The sequence below is a fragment of the Pongo pygmaeus genome, chromosome 19 (assembly GCF_028885625.2).
Source record: "Pongo pygmaeus isolate AG05252 chromosome 19, NHGRI_mPonPyg2-v2.0_pri, whole genome shotgun sequence".
In the NCBI taxonomy this organism is placed as follows: Eukaryota; Metazoa; Chordata; class Mammalia; order Primates; family Hominidae; genus Pongo; species Pongo pygmaeus.
In genome coordinates, this window is record NC_072392.2 from 58,738,760 (window position 1) to 58,752,445 (window position 13,686).

At 37.5% G+C, this 13,686-nt stretch overlaps 1 protein-coding gene across 4 annotated transcripts in view; it reads right to left on the minus strand.

Moving 5' to 3' along the window:
* Positions 1-3,823: 3,823 nt before the first annotated feature.
* RPS6KB1 (ribosomal protein S6 kinase B1) overlaps positions 3,824-13,686 on the minus strand; it is a 56,908-nt gene continuing 47,045 nt past the window's right edge. For 3 of the 4 annotated variants that reach the window (XM_054457143.2, XM_054457144.2, XM_063655633.1), the window contains exons 13-15: positions 10,070-10,177; positions 5,768-5,880; positions 3,824-4,735 (exon numbers count right to left, since the gene is read on the minus strand). In XM_054457143.2, coding sequence (XP_054313118.1) covers positions 4,498-4,735; positions 5,768-5,880; positions 10,070-10,177 — 459 coding nt within the window. In that variant the 3' untranslated portion in view covers positions 3,824-4,497. Of the gene's footprint in view, positions 4,736-5,767; positions 5,881-10,068; positions 10,178-13,194; positions 13,392-13,686 lie in introns of those variants that run through there. The other variant, XR_010124539.1, reaches the window with a different exon arrangement.

Genomic DNA, 13,686 nt, shown 5'->3' on the forward strand with positions numbered 1-13,686 from the left:
GCTTACTCTGTAACTATTCAGACAGCACTGTTTCTTAATGTGATTAAATAACCAAGGAGGTGCATGGTGGGGTTTTTTTTTGGAATGCAGTTTACCTATAAATTGAAAAGGGAGAAAATCTAATGGAGCTATGCCATCCAATAACAGTGCTGATGAACTGGAAGCATTTCTTCCATCCCTCTATTCCTTCACCTCAAAAAAAGGTAATGTAGATTCAGAAACTCATTTACTCTGTGAATTCAGATCATGACTTCTAAAAGATTGTTTTACCAGTACTGATAAGCTACTATGTTGTATAGCAAGGCAAAATCAGTTTGGGAGCTTCTGTAGATCCCCTTGGCAAGTGTGGTATAATTACCTCACAGAAAAGAAGTGGTTAATGCAAAATACCCAGCTTACACTAGATATATTGAGACATTAGTTAAAACACATTTGTTCACTATGTTATTTTGTGCATACATATCAAATTATCAAATGTAGCTGACCAAGTGTAGCTGAACAAATTGTTGACTGTTAGCACAAGGTCTTCCTAGAGTTTTTTATGAAGGTAGCTTTCACGTAGGTTGTTACATGTATTTTTTTAAGTAAACAATTCATGTCTACTATCTAACATAACTTGAAAATCAAAGATGTGTAACATCTAACATAAAAATCAATACTAAAACTTGTTATATACTTAAATAGCTTCAATTTCTCAGCAGAACAGCTTTTAACCCATTCCTTATATACATAGTTTATTTATATGACAACTTGAACACATCTGACATGTTAATGAAAATAAATTATTTAAACCATTTATACAACTGATATGTATACTAATTCCTTCCTATCTTAGGATAATAAAAAAATAAATCACTTCTATTTTATGTTCATTCAAATTTGCATTTAATTTCTATTTACATTCATTCAATCCGAAATCAAATAATACAGTAAACTAAATACAAGATGAAAAGCAGAACAGGTGTTACCCTCATAGCACTCCTAATAAGGCAGCTGAAGAATTTTATTTACTGATAGATGCAAAGCCAACTTAGGATAGGAGAAACAATAGTTTAAAGAGCAAACACAAACATAGATGAACACATCTTTCAGATGTTATTCCAGATATCCACTGAGATAATACTTGTGCTATAATGTTAAGAATCACACAAGAAAAAGTACTGTATTAATCAGCAACAGACCACAGGTTATGTGTGACAAATACTTTTGTGATAGTTTGTCCAGCTTGCTAGTGTCTACTCCTATGAAAAAAGGTAGATGTTTGGACATTGATGTTTTTGAGAAATTAACCATTTTCAAAGCCTTAAAATCTATTCTTCATAAATTCAACATTTCTCATGGGAATAATCTTAGATCTAGCCCTTGTAAGCTAGGAACCACATGATTAACTGAATATTCAAAATAGGTCCTATATTAAATATATAATCCAAGGCTCAGTATATTAATACTATCTAAGATGCATCTTGTTTATAATCATTTATTACCTATAGTAAAGAATGTTGAATTTATGGAGTATCATACATGCATCCTCCACCCCTCCCCTCAAATTATCTTCTATCTTAAAAAATAGTATGGAAAAATCCTTCTTGAAGGATTCAAATTAGTTAAGACCATAAAGGGGGAAAAAGAACATAATTTTCCTAAAAATCTGGTTCAAAGTTCAATAATTAATACTTTACATTGTTAATCACAGCTGGTTTATAAATCCCAGTTTAGTTATTCTGTAATGCTACAAACCTTATAAAATCAAATTAGTAAACTTCAATTCAGTGATTATATTTTAATTAAAAACAGCATGTATAAAATAAAAAAATATCCTGTAATAGCTGATTTTAAAGAAAATAATCAAGTGATGAAAAAAAAAGCACTTAATCTCTTTTATACACTTACCTGGTATAACATAAAGAACCCTCTTAGAAACTCAAGACTAGTAATATCGACATCATATTTTAAACTATGCTTGGATTTGTACAAATAAATATAGATAAGCCATATTGCATAGGTGTGTGCTTTCTGTCTGTGACACTAATGTGACACTTGACATGTTTTCACAGTCATAGTAGGGATATCCATTTATGAAACAAGTTCTCAATAAACTTTCCACAGCATGGGAAATAAATTTCACTTAATAAATGTGAAGGCAGAAAAACTATGTATTTGTGTGGATGGTAGCTGTGCAATTAATGCTTTTTATGCAGAAAAGTTGCAGTGTTTGCCACTATTGCTGGCACTACTAATTATGAAAATGGTTTAACTGGGGTGGTTATAGCCAGCCAATCACAGTGCTCATGTTACTAGCAAATAGGACCTAGGAGGAATATTTTGGTGTATCAGTTTCACTGGAATTTGGTCAGGCAGTCAACACTACAGTTAGTAAACATATTTGAAAACAAGTATCAAGAGTATCACAAGCCATTTACAGTCTGAAATAATACCTGTACATATCACCATAGCTTTTCGGGTTCTGTTTTTTCAGACATCACAAATTGTCAAAGAACAAGGATCTGCACTTTTTAAGTATAATTTCTGCCCTTAATTATTATTGTAGCTTCTAATTTACCAGCAACAGTCAAAGTTCTCAGTAGGCTGCTGCAATAAGGGAGGAGGGGGGAAGAGGGAGTGATTTTTTTTTTTTTTTAAAGGCTTTCTGTCCAAAGATGAACTTTTATCAATTCTTTCAATATTGCCACAATTGAAAAGGTGTATTTCCAATCATTTTTCATGGTTCTGTTTTTGCTTACTGTCATAGGATTTCATCCCATCTCATTTGAGTTGCAATTTCAAAAAGCAAAGCCTTGCTCTTTTCTGACTGAATTCAACATGCATAAAGAATTTTATGGCTTGGATCCTATGGCTCAAAAAGGTTTGAAAACATAGCAAGCAGCATCTATTTAAAAAAATCCTAGGGTTGCAAAATATTACAAACTGACTTTGCACACTCAGACTGAAGACATTATAAAAGACAAAAAGAGGTGATAAAACTCAACTGCAACTGCATGATCATCTATTATACCAGTATGCACTGAAATATATTTTTATAAAGCTCTGCAGATATTAAACCCTTTCACCAGCTAAAGTCATGGAAATGCTCTCTTTAAGGCAGGAAATATTTAAGAAAGGTAAAGTTACCTTTATTTTCATTCTTTGTACCTGTAAATCATTTATGTAGATTTTGTTACAATTTCAAAAACATAGTGTCCTGTTAACATGTTTCCTAAATTAAGCCACTAAGTTTTCTTTCCTGTGGAAGACATTCATCAAAAGGCCATCAAATATTTTTACAATCAAAAAATGTAGCCCAAGTATAGGAGAAAAAAAAATAGACCTTTTTTTCTTTTTAAAACTGTTGAGGAAAAAAATATAAGGAAGGTAGACAGCAGAAACAGTAGAAAGAAGTAAAACTGAAAATCTTACCAATTTGCTGTAAAAAGATTAGACAGAGAGTGGGCCACAGCAACACCCTCTTCCCCTGGACATCCCTATCTCCCTCACCTTGCCGACCGCAGTATGTATTTATCCTGACTTCTGTTGTTCTTCAGCCATGGGCTGAACACATTTGGCGTCTTGAACCAAATACTGGTATAAGAACAGGTGGCGATTTTTTTTTCCAGTGCAATGCAGGCCCGGGACAATGATGAAATGTAGGACATACAACTTATGCCCATTCCAAGGCTTCCAGTTAAGCTTAGCACATAGCAGTACTGCAAGTAGAAATGATTAAATAGATTCTTTTTTTTTTCTCATATTACAGACAGGTATTGCAGCTGGGTTACTGAAAATAAACCCCAGGCACCCCAATCCCTCAAACGAGCCACAGCTGTGGTTAACAATGATTCATTTGCATTTTATTATTTCACCAAGAGAAGAAACAGAAGTTGTCTGGCTTTCTTCACACCAACCAATAATTTCGCATTTTAAAGTTTGGGATGTTTTTCATAATGAGCTGAATCAAAAATCTATTTGAAAAATATATATTTATATAAAAAAAAGATTCAGGTTGCTTGCACGTAAAACATCAATTGGTAAGTTTCTTTTGTCTTTGATTCCATGTTGCTGGAAAAAGTTTGACCAAGCTTGCATGCTAATTTGTCCTTAGTTGCAAGTATTATAGGCAATTTTGTACTTTGCCTAATGAAAGGATAACCCTTCTTCGACACAATCAGAACTCAACAGTGATTCAGAAGCAACATCCTACCCTTAATACTGTCAGTTTCGAGTCATCAACATGAAAATCCTTGATAAGGTTGAGAAGATGTCGCGAGGAATCAATTAATTGATGTGCCTAAGAGTTCAGCAATACTATTTTGCTTTAAGTTTTTTTTTGCACCATTGATTGATTTTTTAAAATCCACTTTATTTTTCCTGTGTCCAAAATGTTCTATGTAATGACGCTGACTCTCTGAAACTGTCATTTTGAGTCTTGTTTCACCTTGCAGGATGCTCACACATCGCCCTCTCCACCTTTTTTGCCTTAAATTCATTAAAAGCATTGCTCTGTCATAGATTCATACGCAGGTGCTCTGGCCGTTTGGAGATCATGGGAAAAGCTTGTTTTTTGTATGGCCCAGAGTTCGGCTGTCGTATTGGAAGTGGTGCCGATGCTTCCCCACTCATTGTGACATCCATCTGCTCTATGCCACTTGTTTCCATTGGGTATTCCACAGGTGTCTGAGGATTTGCTGTGCTGGCCGAAGCACCTCTTCCCCAGAAATCCCCAGGAGAAAATTTGACTGGGCTTTAAGACAAGGAAGAGCTATCATTCATTTGCTTAAGGGTCATCTCAACAAGACATATTTCCTTTACATTTAAAGGGAGTGGGGTAACATGACATTTATTTTCATTTAATTTTATTTTCACATGGATTAGCACAAAGGCAAAAATTGAACCATCTCTCCCCCGCCTAGATTAACTGCTAGAATTTCCTAACTGGTCTCTTTACCTCTACACCTCACCCCCAAAACCCTCAATGAGATATATATACATTTAAATACATATTATATATCTCATTTTACTCTCCCCTGCTCAAAACAGCTTTCTATTGCATTTAAAATAAAATACTTTTCCAAACCTCTGCCCTTTTCCTCACTCACCACACACTCCAGGAACATTGATTTCCCTTTCATTTCCAGGAAAAGGGCAACTTTTCTCCTCCCTCAGGGCTTTTGCATTTGCTGTTCTTCTGCCTGCAACATTCTTATACCTCCTATTTTTGTAGGGCTGGCTCTTTCTGTTCACTGCTAGATGTTACTACACCAGGGAGGCCTTTCTCTGATCACTGTGAGTAGAAGCCCCCTTGTTTTTCCTCTGCTCTCTACCACTACATTCTTTTTTTCCCCTTTTAAATTATAGCACTTAACACTATTTGTAATTATATTTTTGTATATCCTTTGTCTATTGTGACTTTCCCACTAAATTGTAAGCTTCATCAGGACAGGGACAATTCCTGTATTATAGTACTATATAGATACACACACATAACATGCAGAATGTAATGCTGGTACTCTTGGTGCACAATAAATGCTGAGTGAATGGATAAAGAGGACATTTGCCAGTATGGCTGCTTACTTTCAGGAGGGAAGGTAAACCATATAACATCATAGATTAGTCAGACTAGTCCTTTGCAATGTAAGATACAGATGTTGTGCTTATGTCAACCAAAGAGAATATGACAGTCTTTCATTTATATAACTTGGCATAAATTTCTTAAGCAAACACTCTTGTAGGTTGTTTAAAAGCAAAAAAAAGTGAAAATAAGAGTGTGAAATACCTGACAGGTGTTCGTGGGCTGCCAATAAATCTTCGAGGTGATCGGATTTTTGGTTCAAAGGAAAACTTTTCTTTCACACTTTCAAGTACAGATGGAGCCACATATGTAAAACCCTGAAAGACAGTAACAGTGGACTACAGAATGGCATTTTGTTATGTATCTCAAGAAAATGGGGTTGTTCAGTCTGACATACCTACACAATGATGCACACCTAAAACCACCAATGTGTACACTCTCCCACGTCCTCAACCTCATTTTTAGACCCGTTAACTTCTTTCCAGCCATTTCGTGAGGCACACACTTCAAGAAAGCAGAATTCCATTGAGCCTGCTCAATGTTTTGTTTGCTAGCAAACAAAATTCCACCCTACTGACAGGAATAGAAAAAAAACACGAAAATTCAGGCTCCATATGAAGATGTTAAATACGGCCAGGCACGGGGGCTCACGCCTGTCATCCCAGCACTTTGGGAGGCCAAGGTGGGCAGACCACCTGAGGTCAGGAGTTCAAGACCAGCCTGGCCAATGTGGTGAAACACCATCTCTACCAAAAATACAAAAATTAGCCATGCATGGTGGTGCACGCCTGTAATCCCAGTTACTCGGGAGGCTGAGGCAGGAGGATCACTTGAACCTGGGAGGCAGAGGTTGCAGTGAGCAGAGATCGCACCACTGCATTCTAGCCTGGGCAACAGAGCAAGACTCCATCTCAAAAATTAAAAAAAAAAAAAAAAAAAAAGATGTTAAATACTAGGAGAAATGTAAAGAAACTTCTAGTGTTTCTAGCCACACGCATATAAGCAATTAAGTTTATCACCCTAAAACAGTTTCTCATAATTAGACCAAAGCAAAAACAATTTTCTGACTTGGCATCAAAGTCAGATCTTGTGATCTTTCTGGTTTTATGCCAATGATTGGACAGAATTCGTTTTTTGTTTTGTTTTAAGAGATGGGGTATCCCTATATTGCCCAGGCTGGAGTGCAGTGGTGATATCATAGCTCACTGCAGCCTCAAACTCCTGGACCCAAGCTATTCTCCCACCTCAGCCCCTCAAGTAGCTGGGACTATATAGGCACGTGTGATCTCTGCCCAGCTAGAATTTGGTGTTTTCTTGATGAATAAGTATCAACATTTCAAAAACCTTCAGTTGTAATAGGCAAAAATGCAGTTTTGTTCATTTTAGTTCTCTCTTGGACCTTACTATTAGGGTACCGGCTGTCATTTCTCTAGCTGTCAATGTTCATTCTTTTAACCATCTTCACCTATCTTCTCTTCTATCTATCAAAATCTATGAGTAAGCATTATATATTACAATAAATAAGACTCAGCAAAGCTCTGAGTGAAGGCCCAAAGAGTGAGGTGCAATTCTGAAGTGCATATGATTTGTGACAGTTATATGTGAACTTCAGAGAATAATTTTACAAACGTTCTAGTGGACTAAAGCTGTAACTACCAAGAGGTACAGGCTGTGCCTTAATCATCTTTGAATTTCCTCTAATTCTGTGATGGAGTCTTACAACAGGAATTAAAATATTTGTTGAAATGAGGTTGCTAGAACCACATTATCCAGATAAGTGGGATATCACTGTGTGTGTGTGTGTGTGTGTGTGTGTGTGTATATATATATATATATATATATATTTTTTTTTTTTTTTTTTTTTTGAGATGGAGTCTCACTCTGTCGCCCCGGCTGGAGTGCAGTGAGGGGCGCGATCTTGGCTCATTGCAACTTCCTGCTCCCGGCTTCAAGCGATTCTCCTGCCTCAGCCTCCCGAGTAGCTGAGACTATAGCCATCACGCCTGGCTAATTTTTGTATTTTTAGTAGAGATGGGTTTTCACCATATTAGCCAGGCTGGTCTGGACCTCCTGACCTTGTGATCCGCCTACCTCAGCCTCCCAAAGTGCTGGGATTACAGGCGTGAGCCACTGCACCTGGCCTATTTTTTTATTAATGTTTAAAGAGATCCACTTTATGTACAGAATTCTGGCTACAACCTAACAAATGAGTCGCTCTGTTCATCATTAGCCAATTTAAGTAATTGTGAAAAGCTTAACAATACTTTAACTGGCAATGAAAGCTTCAATATCTCACTTTTACCACCACAACTTTGGATTTCTTGTAGCTAAATAAAATGCTTCTATTTTGTGGGGGAAAAACTGTCACATAAGTTGAAATTCTGCAATGTCCAATTGAGGAAAAGGTCTCTATGTTAAATCAAAGGTATAAATTCCACATCTGTAGTACATGAGAGAAAAAAAGAATGCCAAAATTAAAGTGATTCATGCCCACTTCTCTAACTGAACCTAAGATTTTACTAACAGAGATGCCGTAACTTTGATCATGCACACATCAAACTTGAATTTAAAAACATGCATGCACTCACTCATCTTTTATCTCTTATGTAATTAATACTGTAAGATGATATTTTGCCTATGTGCTCTATATTACTAATTTATAGGATTATTACTATTCAGTGTTGTTTAATCAAAACCATACTGTACTAAACACAACTTTTGCATTCCATGCTAACTTAATTTTTTTTAATTAATTAGTATTTTTTTTTTGATACAGAGTCTCTCACTCACTCTATCGCTCAGGCTGGAGTGCAGTGGCACAATCTTGGCTCCTGCAACCTTTGCCTCCCGGGTTCAAGTGATTCTCCTGCCTCAGCCTCCCAGGTAGTTGGTACCACAGGTGCACGCCACCACACCTGGCTAATTTTTGTACTTTTAGTAGAGATGGGGTTTCACCATGTTAGCCAGGCTGGTCTTGAACTCCTGACCTCAAAGTTATAGGCATGAGCCACCATGCCCCAACTCCATGCTAACTTTAGAGCTTATTTCTCATCCCATAAGATACAACACTAGTATTACATAGTGAGCAGTGTGGGGAAGAAAAGCTTGAGAATTAAGTTAGTGACAAATCCAGTGAACTCAAAAACACGGAAAAAAACACTCCCAAACAATTATTTTCCCCATATCCTAATCTCCCTAGAGGTAGTCCAAAAACGAATGACAAAAGAAAAAAAAGGATACAAAATGAGATAGATGTTCATGTGACATATTAAGTATAGTAATAAAATCAACAAGCATATGTGCTATTTGAGCAAAATAGTATGCATTCATGGTCTGCTGATATAAATCCATCATTTCTGTTGGCCAACATCAAAAACCTTTACTTTTCTGAGGAGACAAGCTATAAATCTATACAGACATTTCTACAATGAGAATTCACTATTACATATGAACCAATATATTTTGATGTCAAATATTCACAATTAATGTTAAAAAAAATCCCCTACTTGGCCGGGCGTGGTGGCTCATGCCTGTATTCCCAGTACTTTGGGAGGCCAAGGAGGGTGGATCAAGAGGTCAAGAAATCGAGACCATCCTGGCCAACATGGTGAAACCCTGTCTCTACTAAAAATACAAAAATTAACTGGGCGGGGTGGCGCACGCCTATAGTCCCAGCTACTCGGGAGGCTGAGGCAGGAGAATCACTTGAACCAGGAGGCAGAAGTTGCAGTGAGCTGAGATCACGCCACTGCACTCCAACCTGGCGACAGAGCGAGACTCCATCTCAAAAAAACAAACAAACAAAAAAATCCCCTACTTATGTTAAGAGTACCAAAAATAGGGCCAGGAATGATGGCTCATGCCTATAATTTTGGCACTTTGGGAAGCCAAGGCGGGAAGATAGCTTGAGTCCAGGAGTAAAATAGTGTGATTCTGTCTCTACAAAAAAATAAAAAATTAGCTGGATGTGGCACACACCTGTGGTCCAGGTACTCACAAGGCTGAAATGGGTGGATCACTTGAGCCTGCGAGGTCAAGGCTGCAGTAAACTGTGATCACACCACTACACTACACCCAGCCTGGGCTACAAGGTGAGACCCTGTCTCAAAAAACAAAAACAAAAACAAAAACAAAAAAGTACCAAAAATCTATAGCTGTTTCAGGAATAAAATACATGTAGTGAGGTTTTTCTCCCCGACTGCTATGACTAATTTTTGGTTGAGATGCTAAGCCAAACATCATTTTAAGTCTGTGGCCTAAAAAAAAAGGGGAATCATACTCTCCAAAGAATTGTACATTCCCACTCTAATTGCTAAAATAAAACGTTGGATTATGAAAATCAATTTTGTAGGTATCAATAAGTTATAAGGTCATGGCTTATTAAAAAAAAAAAAAGTGGGCCAGGTTACCTACATGAACTGCAAAGCAAGCAAACTGAATTTTCTTTGAAGAGCCCATTCTCATACTTAAAATTTCCCATGACTACATGGAAATTCTTTCACTTACCAGAAAGACCTGATTGGCACTTTCACTGAGAGTTGAGTCATCTGGGCTGTCGACAGGTGTCTGACGTGTAAACTTGGAATCAAACTGACTTACATCCTCTTCAGATTGCTTTATACGAACAAAATAATTTAGAAAATAATAAATAGTCCATGTTACATCAATCAAATGCACGGTAAGCTCTGGGAGCTCTTTTCACAGGGGTTAACTAAAATAAAGTAGTAGAATAGTCTTAGCAGGCACAGAATGAAGAAAAAAATGTAGGTGGAAAGTACTGAGTCAAATTACATCTTCAAATCTTAAACATGCACTAAAATAGATTTTAGTATACAGTTATTCCTATTAAAAATGTGAATATATCGACTGGGCGTGGTGGCTCATGCCTGTAATCCCAGCACTTTGGGAGGCTGAGGCAGGCGGATCACGAGGTCAGGAGTTTGAGACCAGCCTGGCCAACACAGCGAAACCCCATCTCTACTAAAAATACAAAAAATTAGCCAGGCATGGTGGCGTGTGCCTGTAATCCTAGCTACTCGGGAGGCTGAGGCAGGAGAATTGCTTGAACCCGGGAGGCACAGATTGCAGCAAGCAGAGATCGTGCCACTGCACACTAGCCCAGGTGACAGTGCGAGAGTCTGTCTCAATTAAAAAAAAAAAAAAAAAATGAATATATCAAGCTCAAAACAAGCTGGAAAAAATGTTAATATCAATTTCCCCTCTCACAAAGCTTCAGTGTGCCTAGTCCACTGGCTAAATCCCTGTTTAGAGATAATTAGTTCAGTTGGCTACTGCAGGTTTGTAATAAACCTGAAAAACTACTGAAGCAGAGTTAAAACATGAATAACACTGGTAAGATGCTCCAGTTAAAGTTTCTTCCCACAGCTTATTTCATTCCTTTAGAAATCTAAAGGAGCAAAAATAATTTTCTATTCTGCATGGTTTATAAGTTATATTTCCTTGTGAAAGTATAGTTATCACTTCAGTTCTAACCATGAGATTTATTTATTTAATTCCTTCTCTCTTTCCCAAAATATCTGGTTAGACTCTTGGGCCAAATGTAGGAAGTAAACAATAATTTAGAATATCTGACTTAATAGTAAAAGATGACCACATTGACCTTATAATTCTCTTGGAGCCCAGACTGTGAACCTGCACTCCCTGGAGGAATGGCTGATTCCAAGTGTGGGGAAAATGTACAAGATAAGCATAGAACACAGTTTCCTTATTTTGCTCTCTCGTACAATACCAGACTATGTGGTCATGTCAAAAGGACTCAGCATTCACTGCACCCAGCATTCACTGCACCCAGCATTCAATGAAGGGAAAAGTTGAGCATCAATAAAAATAACTGCCAGGCGCAGTGGCTCACGCCTATCATCCCAACACTTTGGGAGGCAGAGGCAGGTGGATTGCTTTTGAGCTCAGGAGTTGAAGACCAGCCTGGTGAACATGGCAAAACCCCGTCTCTACCAGAAACACAAAAATTAGCTGGGCATGGTGGTGTACCTGTGGTCCCAGCTACTCAAGAGGGTGAGATGGGAGGATTGCTGGAGGCCGGGACGTCAAGGCTGCAGTGGGCAGAGATTATACCACTGCACTACAGCTTGGGTGACAGAGTAAGACCCTGCCTCAAAACAATAAATGAATAAATAAAAATAAAATAACTGCAATGAAATGAAACACAAATATGTTAAAACACGTAAGTTCATAATATACTAAAAAAGAAAAAAAACACACACACAAAGTTCATTGGTCAATTCTGGAAGATGCTAGGGAACTAATTCATTATTTTGAAAACTAGGAAAGAATCAAACATACATCCTGCCTTTCCTGTATGAACTGTACCTTGGGTAACTAACTGATCAAAGAGTTTCTCTTTATGAAAGAATTCCAGCTAACAAAGAAAGAAGAAATAACAGTTAGAATAAGACCATTTCACAAACACCTGATGAAATTATAAAAGTAGGCTAGAGTTTCTCAACCTCAGTGCTACTGACATTTTAGGCCTATTAATACTTAGCTGTAGAGGGCTGTGCTCTGCTGACTCTTACCCCTGAAGGTACCTATAGCATTCCCTCCCCCAACCTGTGACAATCAGTGTATCTCCAGACATTGCCAAATTACCCTGGTAGTGAAATGCTGACACAGGCAATGATCAGTGACCACTAACATCACTTAAAAACACACACACACACACACACACACACACAAAACTACACATTATGCCTCCTGATCAAAGCATGCAATACTGAGAGTTTAATCTGAATCAGATCAACCACCTAAATTTAACTACCAGTTTTTGGAAATTCAGAGAACAGATGAACATGGTCAATGAAACTATGGGGATAATATCAGCAAAATCAAAATTTGAGAATTCTACAGGACAAATGGCCTAGTTTCTTCAATAAATCACAAGGGGAATCTATAAATGAAAAGAGACCTAAGAAACATAGTAACCAAACATATATACAGACCTTGATTAAATCCTTACAAACAGGAGAAAAAAAAATAATGGAAAAACAACAACAACAAAAAAATAAGGTGGGGCAACATAGGGAGACCTCATCTCTAGAAAAATTTTAAAAATTAGCTGGATGTGGTGATGCACCCCTGTGGCCCCAGCTATACGGGAGGATCCCTTGAGCCTGGGAGGTTGAGGCTGCCATGAGCCACTATCATGCCACTGCACTCCAGCCTGGGCAACAGAGAAAGACCCTCTCTCAAAAAAAAAAAAGAAAAGAAAAAGGAATTAAAAAAAAAAAAAAACCTAAGGAAACTGTCAACTTCTGAGGTGTGATGATGGGATGGCAGTTATGTTTAAACAAGATGACCTAATCATTTTTTAAGCTGGGCAGTAGGTATATGACAGTTATCTTCCTTACAATTGTTTATTGTTTTTTAAAGTGGGGACATTATGCTCCATGACCAAAAAATAATCACCATCATCATCCTCCTCCTTCTCCAACTATATCCTAAGGAATGGAAAAAGAAACTGTATTTTCTCAGATTCTGAGGTGGGAGAAAGACAATAACTAACACACTAACTCATTTACTCATAAACATATTGTTATGGGTTGAATCGTGTGCCTTACCCACCCCCAAAAAATTTCGTATGTTGAAATTCTAACCTCTAGTTCCTCAGAATGTGACCTTATTTGGAAAGGGTTATTGCAGATGTAATTAGTGAAGATGAGGTCCTACTGGAGTAGAGAGGAACCCTAATCCAATATGCCTGGTATCCTTATAAAAAGGGGAAATTTGGCCACAGATATGCACACAGGTAGAACACCATGTGAACATGAAGGCAGAGATCCGGGTGATGCACCTACAAGCCAAAGAATGACAAAGATTACCAGCAAACCACCAGATGCCAGGGGAGAGGCATGGAACATACAGTTTCTCACAGTAGTCAAAGAAACCAACTCTAACAACGTGATCTAGAACTTCTAGTCTCCAGATCTATGAGATAATAAATTTCTGTTGTCTAAGCCACCTGGTTTGTGGTACTTTGTTTCAGCAAGCCTAGCAAACGAATGCACATATATTCTATACTTTGAAGAAAAAATTCCCAGAGAATCATATTTAAAATGGTTAAATTAAGCAAAATAAAACAAACCAAA